This window comes from Vipera berus (assembly GCF_964194415.1).
Source record: "Vipera berus genome assembly, chromosome: 1".
Classification (NCBI taxonomy): domain Eukaryota; kingdom Metazoa; phylum Chordata; class Lepidosauria; order Squamata; family Viperidae; genus Vipera; species Vipera berus.
Window position 1 is genome coordinate 291,366,643 of NC_138202.1, and position 12,569 is coordinate 291,379,211.

At 36.9% G+C, this 12,569-nt stretch overlaps 1 protein-coding gene across 1 annotated transcript; it reads left to right on the plus strand.

Moving 5' to 3' along the window:
- The first annotated feature begins 6,033 nt into the window (after nt 1-6,033).
- COX20 (cytochrome c oxidase assembly factor COX20) lies at nt 6,034-11,228 on the plus strand. The gene is made up of 4 exons (XM_081325713.1): nt 6,034-6,345; nt 8,497-8,608; nt 9,244-9,307; nt 9,970-11,228. Exons 1-4 carry the CDS (start codon nt 6,310-6,312, stop codon nt 10,109-10,111), a joined length of 354 nt encoding a protein of 117 aa, XP_081181839.1. The 5' UTR covers nt 6,034-6,309; the 3' UTR covers nt 10,112-11,228.
- Nucleotides 11,229-12,569: the final 1,341 nt, after the last annotated feature.

Below are 12,569 nucleotides of genomic sequence, written 5' to 3' on the forward strand. Positions count from 1 at the left end.
TCAGGATATTTGCAGGACCACCTGCGCCATTGTTTCTGCGCATGCCACCAAATCTAGCAGACTATGCTTTGGGTCTCTTCCTTCCAACAAAGCCCTCACTGAAATCCAAAGTTGTATCTCCTCTGTGGCTCTGCCTGCCCAGAATAATAGCATTTTCTCCAGCCCAGATCCACACTGCCCTGACTCGAATGACAGTGCTTCAAGGTTTTTAAGAAGAGACTGGATGGACAGCCACTTGTCTGAAATGATATAGGGACTTCTCCTTGAGCAGGGAGCTGGACTAGAAAACTTCCCTTATTTTCAACACAGGTTTGTGCTCATTGTGAGACAGTATATTTATTCAGGTTGTTTACCATACTAATTATTTGTACTTTATAAGACAAAACCAAATATGTTAAAGAACAATGAACTCTTTTAAAGGGAGATATAGCCAATATATACCTCAATTTGGAAGAGATCATATTCCAAAGAACCAAAGCACAAAGGAATGATTCCACACCCACGATCCACCATCATCACCATAAGTTTGGAGCAACCACAAGCAATCCTCAGATGGTCTTAGTGATATGGAGGCTCCCACAGAAAGGCATTATCTCCGCGTAGATTAGGCTATATCTAAACTTTTTAAATACCAGCACTTGGTATTTCATCAAGCAATGAATTGGCACCTACTCTAATACACAATTTAATTTTGTAAATATAAAAAGGATACATGTCATTACATGCTTTACATTCCAATATGAGTAAAGTTTGCTATAAAAGGTACAGATGACAGTCTGTATTAGTATTTCATTCGCTATGTTTTTGTATAGCAACTTTTATAGTTATAACATGTATGACATCAGTGTAGAAAGAGACATTTTGGAAATCTGTTATAAGAACAGATGTTGTATACAAATTATACTAATTAGCCTTCACAGATGATGGCAAAGAACAGCTTAGGTGATGAATTTGATTTGATTTTTACTTGACACAGAAGTTTTCATAACTTTGCTGAAATCAAAATTTTCATGATTTTATACATCTTAGGGTGCTGTCCTATTCAGTTAAAGAGAAATGCTAAACAAACTGTTAAATGTCCAGAATAAAGACCTAAGATTATTGAAGTTATATCTCTGCCATCAGCTAGGATCCCTACCAGCAAATATCCAATTGAATGTGGAATTATTCAGGTATACTCTTTAATTAATATTCTTTTCTTGCAGAAATGCACAGTCTGTATTTCTGAGCTGACATATGAAGTAACTCAACCAATAGTGATGTCATCTGCTTCCATAGAAACAGAATATTACTCACTTCTTAGAATTTCACACACGCTGTATGTATCTGTGTATGCAATGTCTTGATCCATGAATATCTGCCAAACTCATTAACAGAAACAAGGTTAGTAAGTTTTAACAATGTATAAATATTAAGGCTTTTATTGATTAAAATTAATAATATTTTCTTGTTCTTAGAACCTGAAAGCCATAAACATCGAGGGGCCTTTTGAAGGATGACTGAATTTGTTAATCTACTAGAGCTGTCAGAAAAACTACCTCAATTAACAGCAAACATCAAAAAACTGAACGACAGATTCATGGCTTTCCTAAACATTGAAACAAAAATGCAAAGAGCAAAAACTACAAAATTAACTACAAAATTAACCAATACTTGCAGCTACAGGAATTTGAAAACATTATTTAGAAGTAAAACACAGCATGGGAAATACAATACTGTGAAAAACAAACCTTGCAATAAAGCTAAGAAAGAGAGAAGCAAAGGCAAAATTGCATCTTTCTTAGGACTGTTTAAGAAGCTGAGCTCCTGGAGGATCAGACATAAACAAACAATTGATGAAGATCAGGAACTGATTCCACTAGATCTATTTGATATTTCTCACGAGATAATACAAATTACCTGATATTGTTTTTCTTTCTAATTTAATGTTATAAACAATGATTTTTTTAAAAAAAGATATTAATCTGAATGCATGTCTTTAATTTATTCAGTACATTTATATTATGCTCTACATTTTCAGCTACTACTTGAACTGATATATGTAAGCTATCATATTTAAGTACAGTATTCATTTGAGGCCATTCATCTCTAAATACCAAGTATCTATAATAAACTATTAGATACAACTAGGGTCCTATATTGTGTGTGTGTGTGTGTGTGTGTGTGTGTGTGTGTGTGTGTGTGTGCTGTCAAAGGTAAATAATTGGGTGTCTATTGCTGGGGAAAGAACTAGTCAGTCTAACCTAGCAAAACATTTTAAAGTTGAATCAGCCATCCACTCTCTTTAAAAATACTGTCACTTGGCTAAATCTGTAATAAGGGTTCTCTAGCTATGCTTCACACCAGTATAATCTTGTTTTCCCTTCTCCTTTTATATTCCATCTCTTTTCTCATTAAGTCTATAAGCTCACAATCAGGATTTGTCTTCCTTGCTTTATCATTACACAGCACCTATAACATAACAATAAACTTTTAGATAATTACCATGAATTTATTGTGATAACACTGATCCATCAGCACATAACATTTTGAAAATAATACATCACACATATGCACAATGTGTAATAATTTTGTTAGTTCTTATAGCACGAATTATCTACATTGCATTCATGTACTCATAGTATTATTCCTGAATATTCATGTACTAATGTAATACTCCCTAGCAAGTATTAAGCACTGAAACTTTTGGTTGCACTATGCAGAATATGGTTCCGCAAATACAAGAACACAGTATCAACACTTTTATAGTTATATTAATTGCTTCTTATTAAATCTGAAGCTATTTTATGAAACTATTGTATACCTGCATTCAAATCTTTTGAGAAGTAAATTCCACTGTGTGGCTTACTCCCTACTAAAGCTGTTTAGGATTGCAGAGCTTTTCCCTTAATGGGATCATGTCTTTTAAAATGTTTTAACTTTGCTGCACTTTTTATTTCTTTGAATTATTTTAGGACTATTTTCTTACTCATTCTTGCAAACTATGTCTATGGATATTTTATTTTGCAAATGATTATCTGTACATTAATTTAAAATATAGCTAGTACTAACTATAACTAAGAGATGGGTGAAACTACACTGAGTTAAATTTTCCTTAATTTGCTTTTCAAATAATATGAACTTGCTTTATATACTCTTTCACCTTCCCCGCTCTATCCATACAATATACTTTTAAGCATTAAAAGAACTCATACTACTGCAATCATGGTAACATAAACTGGCAATAACCACCAGATGGCAGATGGACCTATATCTTATAATAAATGATACACACTACCTACAAATGTCAGGAATTCTTATCAAACAGCTATTTTCATTAATTTTCTGTAAGTTTGTACAAGTTATGCATAAAGTTATCATTAAGGTATCTGCCTATAACATTTTATCATATACATATTTTAAATAATTATATTCAATATCAAATCACCTCCTGATGTGGCTTTTAGCATCTTATCCTGGTGTTTGGAGGCTGAAGGCAGATTGAAGTTGAACTCACAAGATGTAGATTGTGTTTGTCTACCAACACCAGTGTTATCTCTGGATGGGCTTGCACTGCTCTAAAGAACAAGTTTGCAGGGGATCTTTGGCTTATGCTTTATGTTTAATATACTATACATATTTTAATTCTTCATACCTTGAACCTTGCCAAGATTTTGGTGCACTGCCACTCAGAGATTGCTTTTGGTTTTTTTCCCCCTCAGCCAAAGCCCAGTCAAGCCCTTCCTAGCATCGAGGCCAGGCATGCCTCATCATCAACAGAACAAGAAAAGGGTGAAGGCGAGGTGGGGCAGTGAAGCGCAGGGTGCAGGGTAGTCAGAGTATTTGTGGTGGGCCTGGGCTGGGGCAACTGCAGTTTCCCCAGAGCCTGCTTGCCACCCTGCAGGGTAGGGTGTAAGGCAGCTAAAGGGCAAAGATGGAGATGGGAGGGAGGAGATAAGCAGGTGGGGAGTGTTGGAATGGCCCTGCAGATGGAAGTGTGGGCAAGCTGCCAAGATCCAAATTTTGATCACATGACCACAGGGATGCTGCAATGGCCATAAATCCATTTTTTAGCACTGTTGCAGCTTCAAATGGTCACCGAACAAATGGTTGTAAGTCAAGGACTACCAGCATAAGACATTTTCTTTACTGGATTGTTCGGCGAATGATGAGAGGGAGGAGGCAGGCTGGGTTTCAGAGGTTTATTTAGCTTCAGCTCTGGACAGCTGACAAGCGGAGAAAACCCTCTTTATATAGAGAACTGTCAAACGTTTTAACCAATCAGGGAACCGTATTCTCCCGCCGCTAGGGCAGCGACCAATGACCTACCGGCAGCTTGACAGCTCCCGGGTGGCTGCGCTTGCGCGGCTAGTTTGGGGAATCCACCAGCTGACTGGCCGGCTGGCTGGTGGACCTGTTTGGAAACCGGCGTTCTGACAGCTCGCCAGTTGTCAGCTGGATCGGTCCTGGCGCATGCGTAAATGCTCCCGGCAGCCCTTTTGACAGCTGTCACTGTCAACGGCTGCCTGCTGGCTCGTGCGCATGCGTGACTTCTTCCAGCAGCCTTTTGACAGCTGTCAACTGTCAACGGCTGCCGCGTTTAGGGATTCCCCGGTTAACTCTGAGTATCGGTATGTAACATCTACCTTCTCTCAACTTACTTGCAGTGCCTTGAACGTACAAAAATTTACTTGCTATTTTGTGACATTTTTGTTAGTCATAATGAAAATGGTCTTACTACTGTAAGGAAGAATCCAGAGAAAGAAATATTTTAGGAAATATTAAAAAGGCAGAATATATTTCCCCAAAGGATTTTAAAGGCAGAAACCAACCCCTTCCCCCAAGTCTCTCTGCCCAACAGAAAACGGGTCTGCAGAAATACAGATGTGATAATCTTGTCAGAAAGATTGGAGCCAGGAAGCTTGGATTAGAAAGATAAAGATCCCTAGAATCAACAATCCCTCACACCAAAAAAATCCAAGAGTCATCAGCCAGAACCCCAGGGAAGCAGGATATGACCTTTAGGACATAATAGGATTAACCCACCACCATCAGAATACCAAAAAAGCACATTCAGCCTCAGGTCAAATTTCACGCCACAGGAACAACTTTCCAAACAAAAGCTCAAGAAGGTATAAAAACCCACCACTCCTTACTACACATGGTCAGTTTTTCCCAGAACCATCTTTCTGTCTGGCTCTCCTCTTCAATAAACTGCAATCATCTTTCTAAAGCAGTCTCCATTTTGATTACTCCCGGCATGGACTGGACTCTGGTGAAAATTTTTCCTTCAACACTATGGAATCTAAAATGTAATGCATTTATAGATAGCTGGAAACTGGATATAGAAAAGCACTGAACGTTTTGGGAAGAGGAATTTTGAAAAGGTTTGCAAAAGACTTCAATTATCTCCACATAACTTTTACAAAAATATTGTTATACACTCAGGCAGCATAACCTTTACCCAAGGATTTTAAAGTGCCATACAAAATGGGGCATTCCTCCATTTTGTCTTCACAACTATTCTTTGCGGTAGGCCAAACTGCAAGTTATAGAATTATGAATATGGCTCATCCTAGTCCAATATTTTAATCCAGCCTTCCCTGCACTACACCTCCAATTTTCAAGCCAGAGTCACTCTAGTCATTTTATTAAGAGTACGCAACGGGGGGGTTCTAGGTGTTTTTACTTTAAAAAGATGTATATAAAAAAGATTTAACCAAGATAAAAACCAGTCGCCAAACGCTTGCACTATTAAGATTTCTTCTCAGCTTAGCTTTCGAAATATATATATTCGCTCGCTATCCTGCGAAAACCGTTCTCCTGAAAATGCATAGGACTTGGGGAACAACATTAAAGTATACAGTACGTCCCAATGCGTTTAAGAGCATTTAGGGGGGATATAGCTCTCCCCCCACCCCATCCCAAAAAGCATGTCTCATGCTTAACTTCCCCGCTCCTCTCCCATTTCCTATTATGCCGTTTTCCCGCCCTCTCCCAGCTCAGAGGGGAATACCACACAGCCGCGCGCGGCAACAAGCGCGCGCGCCTGCAAACCACGCGCGCGCGCTGCTCCGTGACCCATCTCACTGAACAAAGGATTCCTGTTCGCAATCTCTAGACCTAAAATGGCGTCAGTTCATTCTCCCAGCACCATAGAGATAAAGGAGAGGCCGAGTTAGGAAAAAAAGGCGGACGGGAAGGGCGAGTGGGTAGAGCGGCTGTTTTTTTTTTTTTAGCATAAGGCCTCTCTTGCCTATCGCGGCATTCTGACTCGCTGGTCGTAGTTCTGAGCCTGGACAGGGTGAAAAGCCCGGGGCTCATCTGGTGATGGCGACGGAAGAAGAGACTAAGATTTCTAAGAAGGTAATAGAGGTGAAAGCTGCTTTAAAGAAAATTGCTTCTTCGTCGGATTGCTTCAAACCACCCCAAGGTGCTCGGTTGGTCGAAACGTAGCGCCTTCCCAACTGTGAATAGCCACCTTCTTAAGCGGTCAAGACTAGGAGAATCTTCTTCTCTCAGTGCAGAGATACACAATAGCTCTGAACACGAAGGTTTCGGTGACCTCTCGTCTCCTCCTTTTGAAAAGCTAAATGTAGGAGACCTGGATTTAATTTTAATCTGCCAAATCTCCTTAAAACACCAGACCCATTTTTTTCCCTTCCACGTTGGGCTTGTGACAGTTGCTTCTGGAAATGCCATTGCACCCAGGCGATCCTATTTCAAAATAATAGTAATAATCCCTGCTACTCAGCATTATTTTAAAGGGTTTTTCGCTAGCAGTAGGAAAAAACAAAAATGAACAAACGATAGTCAATCGTAACTGAATTATTTGTATGTGTTGATACAGACATACAAAGTGTAGTAGTAACAACATCTTGGGGAGGATATAATCCGAATTACTGTTATGATGTTAAAAAAATGTCCAAATGTACTTGATATTTTTCCAAAGAACAAACAATTGTTATGAAGAGTTTTTATAAAATGTAATATGCTCAGCATTCTGGTAATTTAAATTTTTGGCAGCTGTTACATAGTATTATACTTTTAAAGGATCTCTTAAAGCACTCAAATGTTTATTCCTTAATGCAGATTTCATACTACTAATTTTTCTACCATTTTCTACCAAATGCTACCATTCTAGCATTTGCATTTTAAAATTTTCTCCATCCATTTTTCAACCTTTAATAAACATTCCCTTGAAATAAACACATTCATCTTCTATCTTCATCCTTGTACCAAGCATTCTTTTAAACGCTTCCTGTTAGTGTAACTTTCCATGCTTCTGTGGCAATCTGTAATGCAGTTTTTGTATTCCTAACAGTTTCCATAACCTCTTTCCTTCTGTCCATTTTCCTTCATTTATTTCACACATTCCAAAATACAGTTCTTGGCTCCACTGTTTGGCTTGCTATAACTATCACTGAATATCAATGATAAGATTGCCAAAAGTTGGTATTGTGGTTTATGACCATATTGAGGTAGTAAATTTATGAAAACTGAAATAAGCTCTAAATCTCCTTTCCCAAACCTTAACAAGAATATAATTCGATTATAAAACACTTATGATTCATTCCTAGAACTGTGAAGTCCATGATCTTTTGCTCAGAAACTTAATTCAGATGGGTTTCTTTAAGTTGTACAGTACTAGCAAATCTGATGTTACCAGTAATTTATAACACTACATCTCAAATCTCCAAATATATTCATTCGAATAATTTATACATTAAGTATATACATTTAATATATTGATGACTGTTAATATGACCAATCTCCTAGCACAGGGGTGTCAAACTGCCGGCCCTTGGGCCAGATGCATCACGCCAAAACCGCGCCCACCCCACTACTGACAATGGGGGAAAAAGTCACGATATGTTGCAAGTTTGACACCGGTGTCCTAGCATCACCTTCTGCAACTTATCTAGTAGGAGAGTAATACAAGAGCTATCCAGCTCATGATCAATTTAATGACATCAGAGACAACTTGTAAATCAATAAAATCAAAGGAAGCATATTTTCCTGTATCCAAACTCAAGCATAGTTCATTCTGTCTTTGTTTCCATTTTGCAGAATAGCAATGGTTTTCACAGTCCTTTGCTTTCTGGAGGTTGTTTTAATTGTTTATAAAATGACTGAGATGATCCAACTATTCTTGGTCTATTAGTACAAATAAATAACTAAGCAATACTATCAAAGTACCATACTATCAGAAAAATATAAAATAACAGTATAAGTTTTAATCTCTGAAAAATCTACTACAAGTAACATTAGATCAATGAGTTTTACTTGTTGCAATAGTTGTTTGACTTTACGTTTTTTTTTCCTGTCTTTGTGGCTCAGTGGAAAAGCTGTTTTTACCAAATTTCTTTGTTATGGTTAACTATAAGATGTTGATGCCTTTTTTGAAATTGGATCTTAAACTATTATTCAGAGAAATTGTTCTTGTTCATTCTTGTTCAACTACATTCGTTGATCCCCAAGAATATCTTAACTATGATGTATTATATTTCTTTTCAGTCCTTTCTGCAGGAAATGCTGGAAATCCATAAAATTCCTTGTGCTCGACAATCATTTCTTTATGGAATATTGGGTGGTCTAGGTGTAGGGCTTGGACACTTTTTGGCAACTAGTAAGTAAAAATAAAGACCTGTTAACATATAATTAATTATATGAGATTGTGTATAAAGTTTTATTTTTCCATTTTCCCATCATACTTTCTCACAAATTACCATGTGCCATCTATGCACCATTTTAATAACCATAGTTGATGCATCTTTCAAAGTAGTGTTTCCTTCTGTCACTCTGCATTCCTTCCTAGAAAAAGTACATATTGTCAACAATCCCTAAGGTCTGAATATGGCAGTAAACGTTTAAACTTCTAAATATTAATTAAAATTAATAGTAAAAGAATAATTCAGTGATCAAATTAATAGTAAAAGAATAATTCAGTGATCAGCCAGTCTGTTGCAGTCATTAACTAGACGGTCTTCTTTTAAGAGTTTGCATGTTTCTCCTTTGTTCCTCCTTTTATCAATTTAATATGCTCTTTGTGCTTGCCAAATAAGTGCTTTGCTTGATGATCTCAGGTTTACTGCCTAGTTTCACTAAATCCCATTCAACTAAAATAAGTGATCCAACAGTGATCTATTACCTTAAACTTCAGAAGTAATTGTATTTTGGATTATGTTTTACTGTTGATTTCCTCTTTGTGTTATTGCTGCCTTATCATGTTCACCATGAATAAGATTCTTTTCTCATCATCAGGCAAAGTGAGACGATCCTCTAACTTGGGAGTAGGAGGTTTCTTTGTGACAACATTAGGATGCTGGTGGGTATGATAATTCTAAAATTATGAAAGCTTACTGTTTTAAGATTGATCATGCTCTAATCATGCAAACATGTTTTTTTCTACTTTTATTAATAATCACACTTGGTACTTAAGATTTCCTTATTACCTGGAACAGATGTACTTTCCAAGCATCAGTCTGAATTTATACCCAGTTCTCATTGGTAACAATGACCAAATTTTCTTACATAATTTCCATTTAGAACTTGGTTTATTTCATAATTGGTATCAAATTGTGATTCTGAAATTGGTTGTTATGAACCACCCAGTTGTTTTTTTATTGGCAACCATAGAATTTTTTTAATCAAGGTAAACAAGCTTAAAATATCAAATTAGTTGCTGTACTTTAAAAAAGGCTATTGCAATGGAAAAAGGGTAGACGTATCTGTTCTGTTTTGTTGTGTAGGAATAGTGGGGAAAGCGTTGGAAATAACACAGAAACAGAAATATATAACCATAAAATATTTTTACATATAGGATAGAGAAAAATGTTGTGTAGGATGTGTTTCTTAAGTTTTAGTGTATGTCTGACAACAGCTACTTATTTTCTTATTCATAACTTTTATTTTTCTTCTATCTTGTTTTTTTAATTGCTGAAATAAAGGAAAGAAAATATAATGCAAGTGATAATGTGCTTTTAAAAGGTTCTATTGTAGATACAGCAATGCGAAACTAAGGTTCCAGCGACGCATGGTTCAAGAAGCGATAAAAAACAAGGTACTGTTTGAAGGAACTGAGTTTGATCCTACAATGAAGAGGGAAAGAAATCATGAAAAAAGCCGTTAAGTTTTGGCAATGCCATTAAAATATTTTGTACCGATTATGTGTAATTACAGTATGAACTTTACTGTAATTTGATAAAACATTTCTTCATTGTGAAATTCAGTTTTTTATTCTCATTTTACCACTGTATGTAAATATGCTGCCTTGAGAGGATGGTAGAAATCTTTCAAAGCAACGCATTCTAGCAGTTTTTTTCTGATGAATTAAAAATATAGTAAGAGCACATTGAAAGCTTTATCCATTGGACAAAATAGCAAAAACTAAAGGACAGTAGTGGTTACTTTGCTCTTAATGAAGTACAGCAGTCTTTTTTAAGTTTCTCACAGCTACTGCCTGTGTGCAATTTCCCTGTTCTCTGTACCTATTTTAATGGGAAATGGAATAGCACTGCTTGCTTGAACTCATGCTACAAATATATTTTGATGCTAGAATTTTTGATCATTGTGCAAAATATTTACCAGATTCTACTGTTACCCTTCTCTGTTCTGCAGATTTGTCTTTCTAAATTACTATATTTCAGTTTTTTTCCTTTTCAGTGTTTTTCCATCTGTAAGGGTGCAGTGTCTGAGGCCTTTAATTTCTAAGAATTGTCGCTTGATTTATATACAGTAATGCACATGGAATTTTTTTATTTGAAACATTTCCACTGATGAGCGCCAGATGTAGCTAGATGACATTGGGCCAGTCATTTCTTCAGTCATAATTAGTGCAGGCTTTGTATCAAGCAGGTGTACGCATGCGTGTATAGCATGTATCTACCTGTCACTTTTTTAAAATTGGCGTTCTTTGTTATAAAGGATCCAAATAGTTGAAAATACATTTTACCAAAGTATACTAGAATATATGTTACTGATCTCTTAATGACCTACTGATCTTGTTGAATATCTTATTGCTAAAAGCCAATGATTGTCTCAATTTTAATTGAAAAAATGTACACCTAGTAAAATGGTATGTTCAGTTAATTGCATATTAGTGTGCAAAGTGTTTGTAAACACAATAAATTAATGTATGCTTTTAATTCAGTACTTTTCCAATGCTTTCAAGTGCACTAAGAAATCATGTAGTAAATATCTAACAGAAGCTGCCGAGTTTCTTTGCCTAGCAGCCATAAAGTTGCAACACTTTTACATCCCAAACTGTAATGATTAAATCTTACTAAATCTTAAATAAGCGGTCCTTGATGCTCTGAGCTTGTTTTCTTGCATCTAATTACCCAAACTAGGTAACATCATCAGTGCTAGCAGATCTGCAAGAAAACAAGCTCAGCAAGCACCAAGGACACCCCTCATTTCAACCAAGCTGCAAATATTCTCCTTTATTGGTAAATCTTAGGCTCAACTGATTTTTGACAAGAATTGTAAAGAAAGACTGTTGGCAACTGTATAACCTGTCAATTGGAAATATAGCATTTTTTTGGTATTCATGTCCATCAGTCTAGAGCAGGGGTAGGCAACCTTGGCTCTTTTATGACTCACGACTCATGTGCTGGCTCAGGAATTCTGGGAGTTGAAGTTCACGAGTCATAAAAGAGCCAAGGTTGCCTACCCCTGCTCTAGAGTCTAGGCATGTCCAAACTCAGTCCAAATTAAAAGGAATATAATCACTAATAGGTGGTTTTATGCAGCAGCTTGCACTCTACTTTATTTTCCCAAGCCTGAGAAGTGGTTTAGCCTGTTATTGGCCCAAAGTCATGCAGCAAGCCTTTTGGCAGTGAATAGGACTTGAACCAGGAACTTCCCAGCCCGAATCCAATACCTTAACTTTTATATCACACTAGATGGTATGAAACACTCCAGAATATTTTGAGGGGGCTGCTCTGTTGTTATAAAAATACTTAGTTCTTGGGAACCTAACTAGTTAATTCCATTTTCAAGTTGTAAGCTGATAGAATAATAGTACTTTTATGTTCTACATTTTGGATTTCAGTCCATAACCTATTAGGAACCAGGTTGCACAACTAGAAGTGAGCAGCTGCTGAGCGAGCAAAACCATCCCTCCCAATCTGGAAAAATTGTCTTCCACACTGATCCCTGGTGTCAAAAAGGTTGGGAATCGCTGGCCTACAACACGTTACTTATTCTGAATTTATATGGCCTATCTGAAGTAACTGTGCAGTTAATGAAGCATAAGAGTTAACATGTATAAAAATAAGATTTGTAAAATATTTATCTGTGCTAAAACACTACAAAATACAAAGAGGGACTCGCTAGCATCTTGGCTCTAAAAGCCCGAGAAGCAGCATGGCTTTCAACTCTTCCAGGAAGCCAAGAAAATAGGGACTACCTGAAACTCAGCAGGAGCCATTTTTCACAAGAAAGACTTCCAACAAAGGCGTTGTCTTTTTTAGGTCCCACAAGAAAATACTGTTTCATATAAGAGATCTGGAATATATGTACTGCCAGAACTGGCAAACCATTGGTTTTAGGACAGTTCTGTTTCTTCGCGCGCCCCCCCTCCACCC

Coding starts and splice junctions, on each gene's coding strand:
- COX20 (XM_081325713.1), top strand. CDS start 6,310: ATGGCGACGGAAGAAGAGACTAAGATTTCTAAGAAG. Junction 8,609..9,243: donor TGGACACTTTTTGGCAACTA/GTAAGTAAAAAT, acceptor TCTCATCATCAG/GCAAAGTGAGACGATCCTCT. Junction 9,308..9,969: donor GTGACAACATTAGGATGCTG/GTGGGTATGATA, acceptor TGCTTTTAAAAG/GTTCTATTGTAGATACAGCA.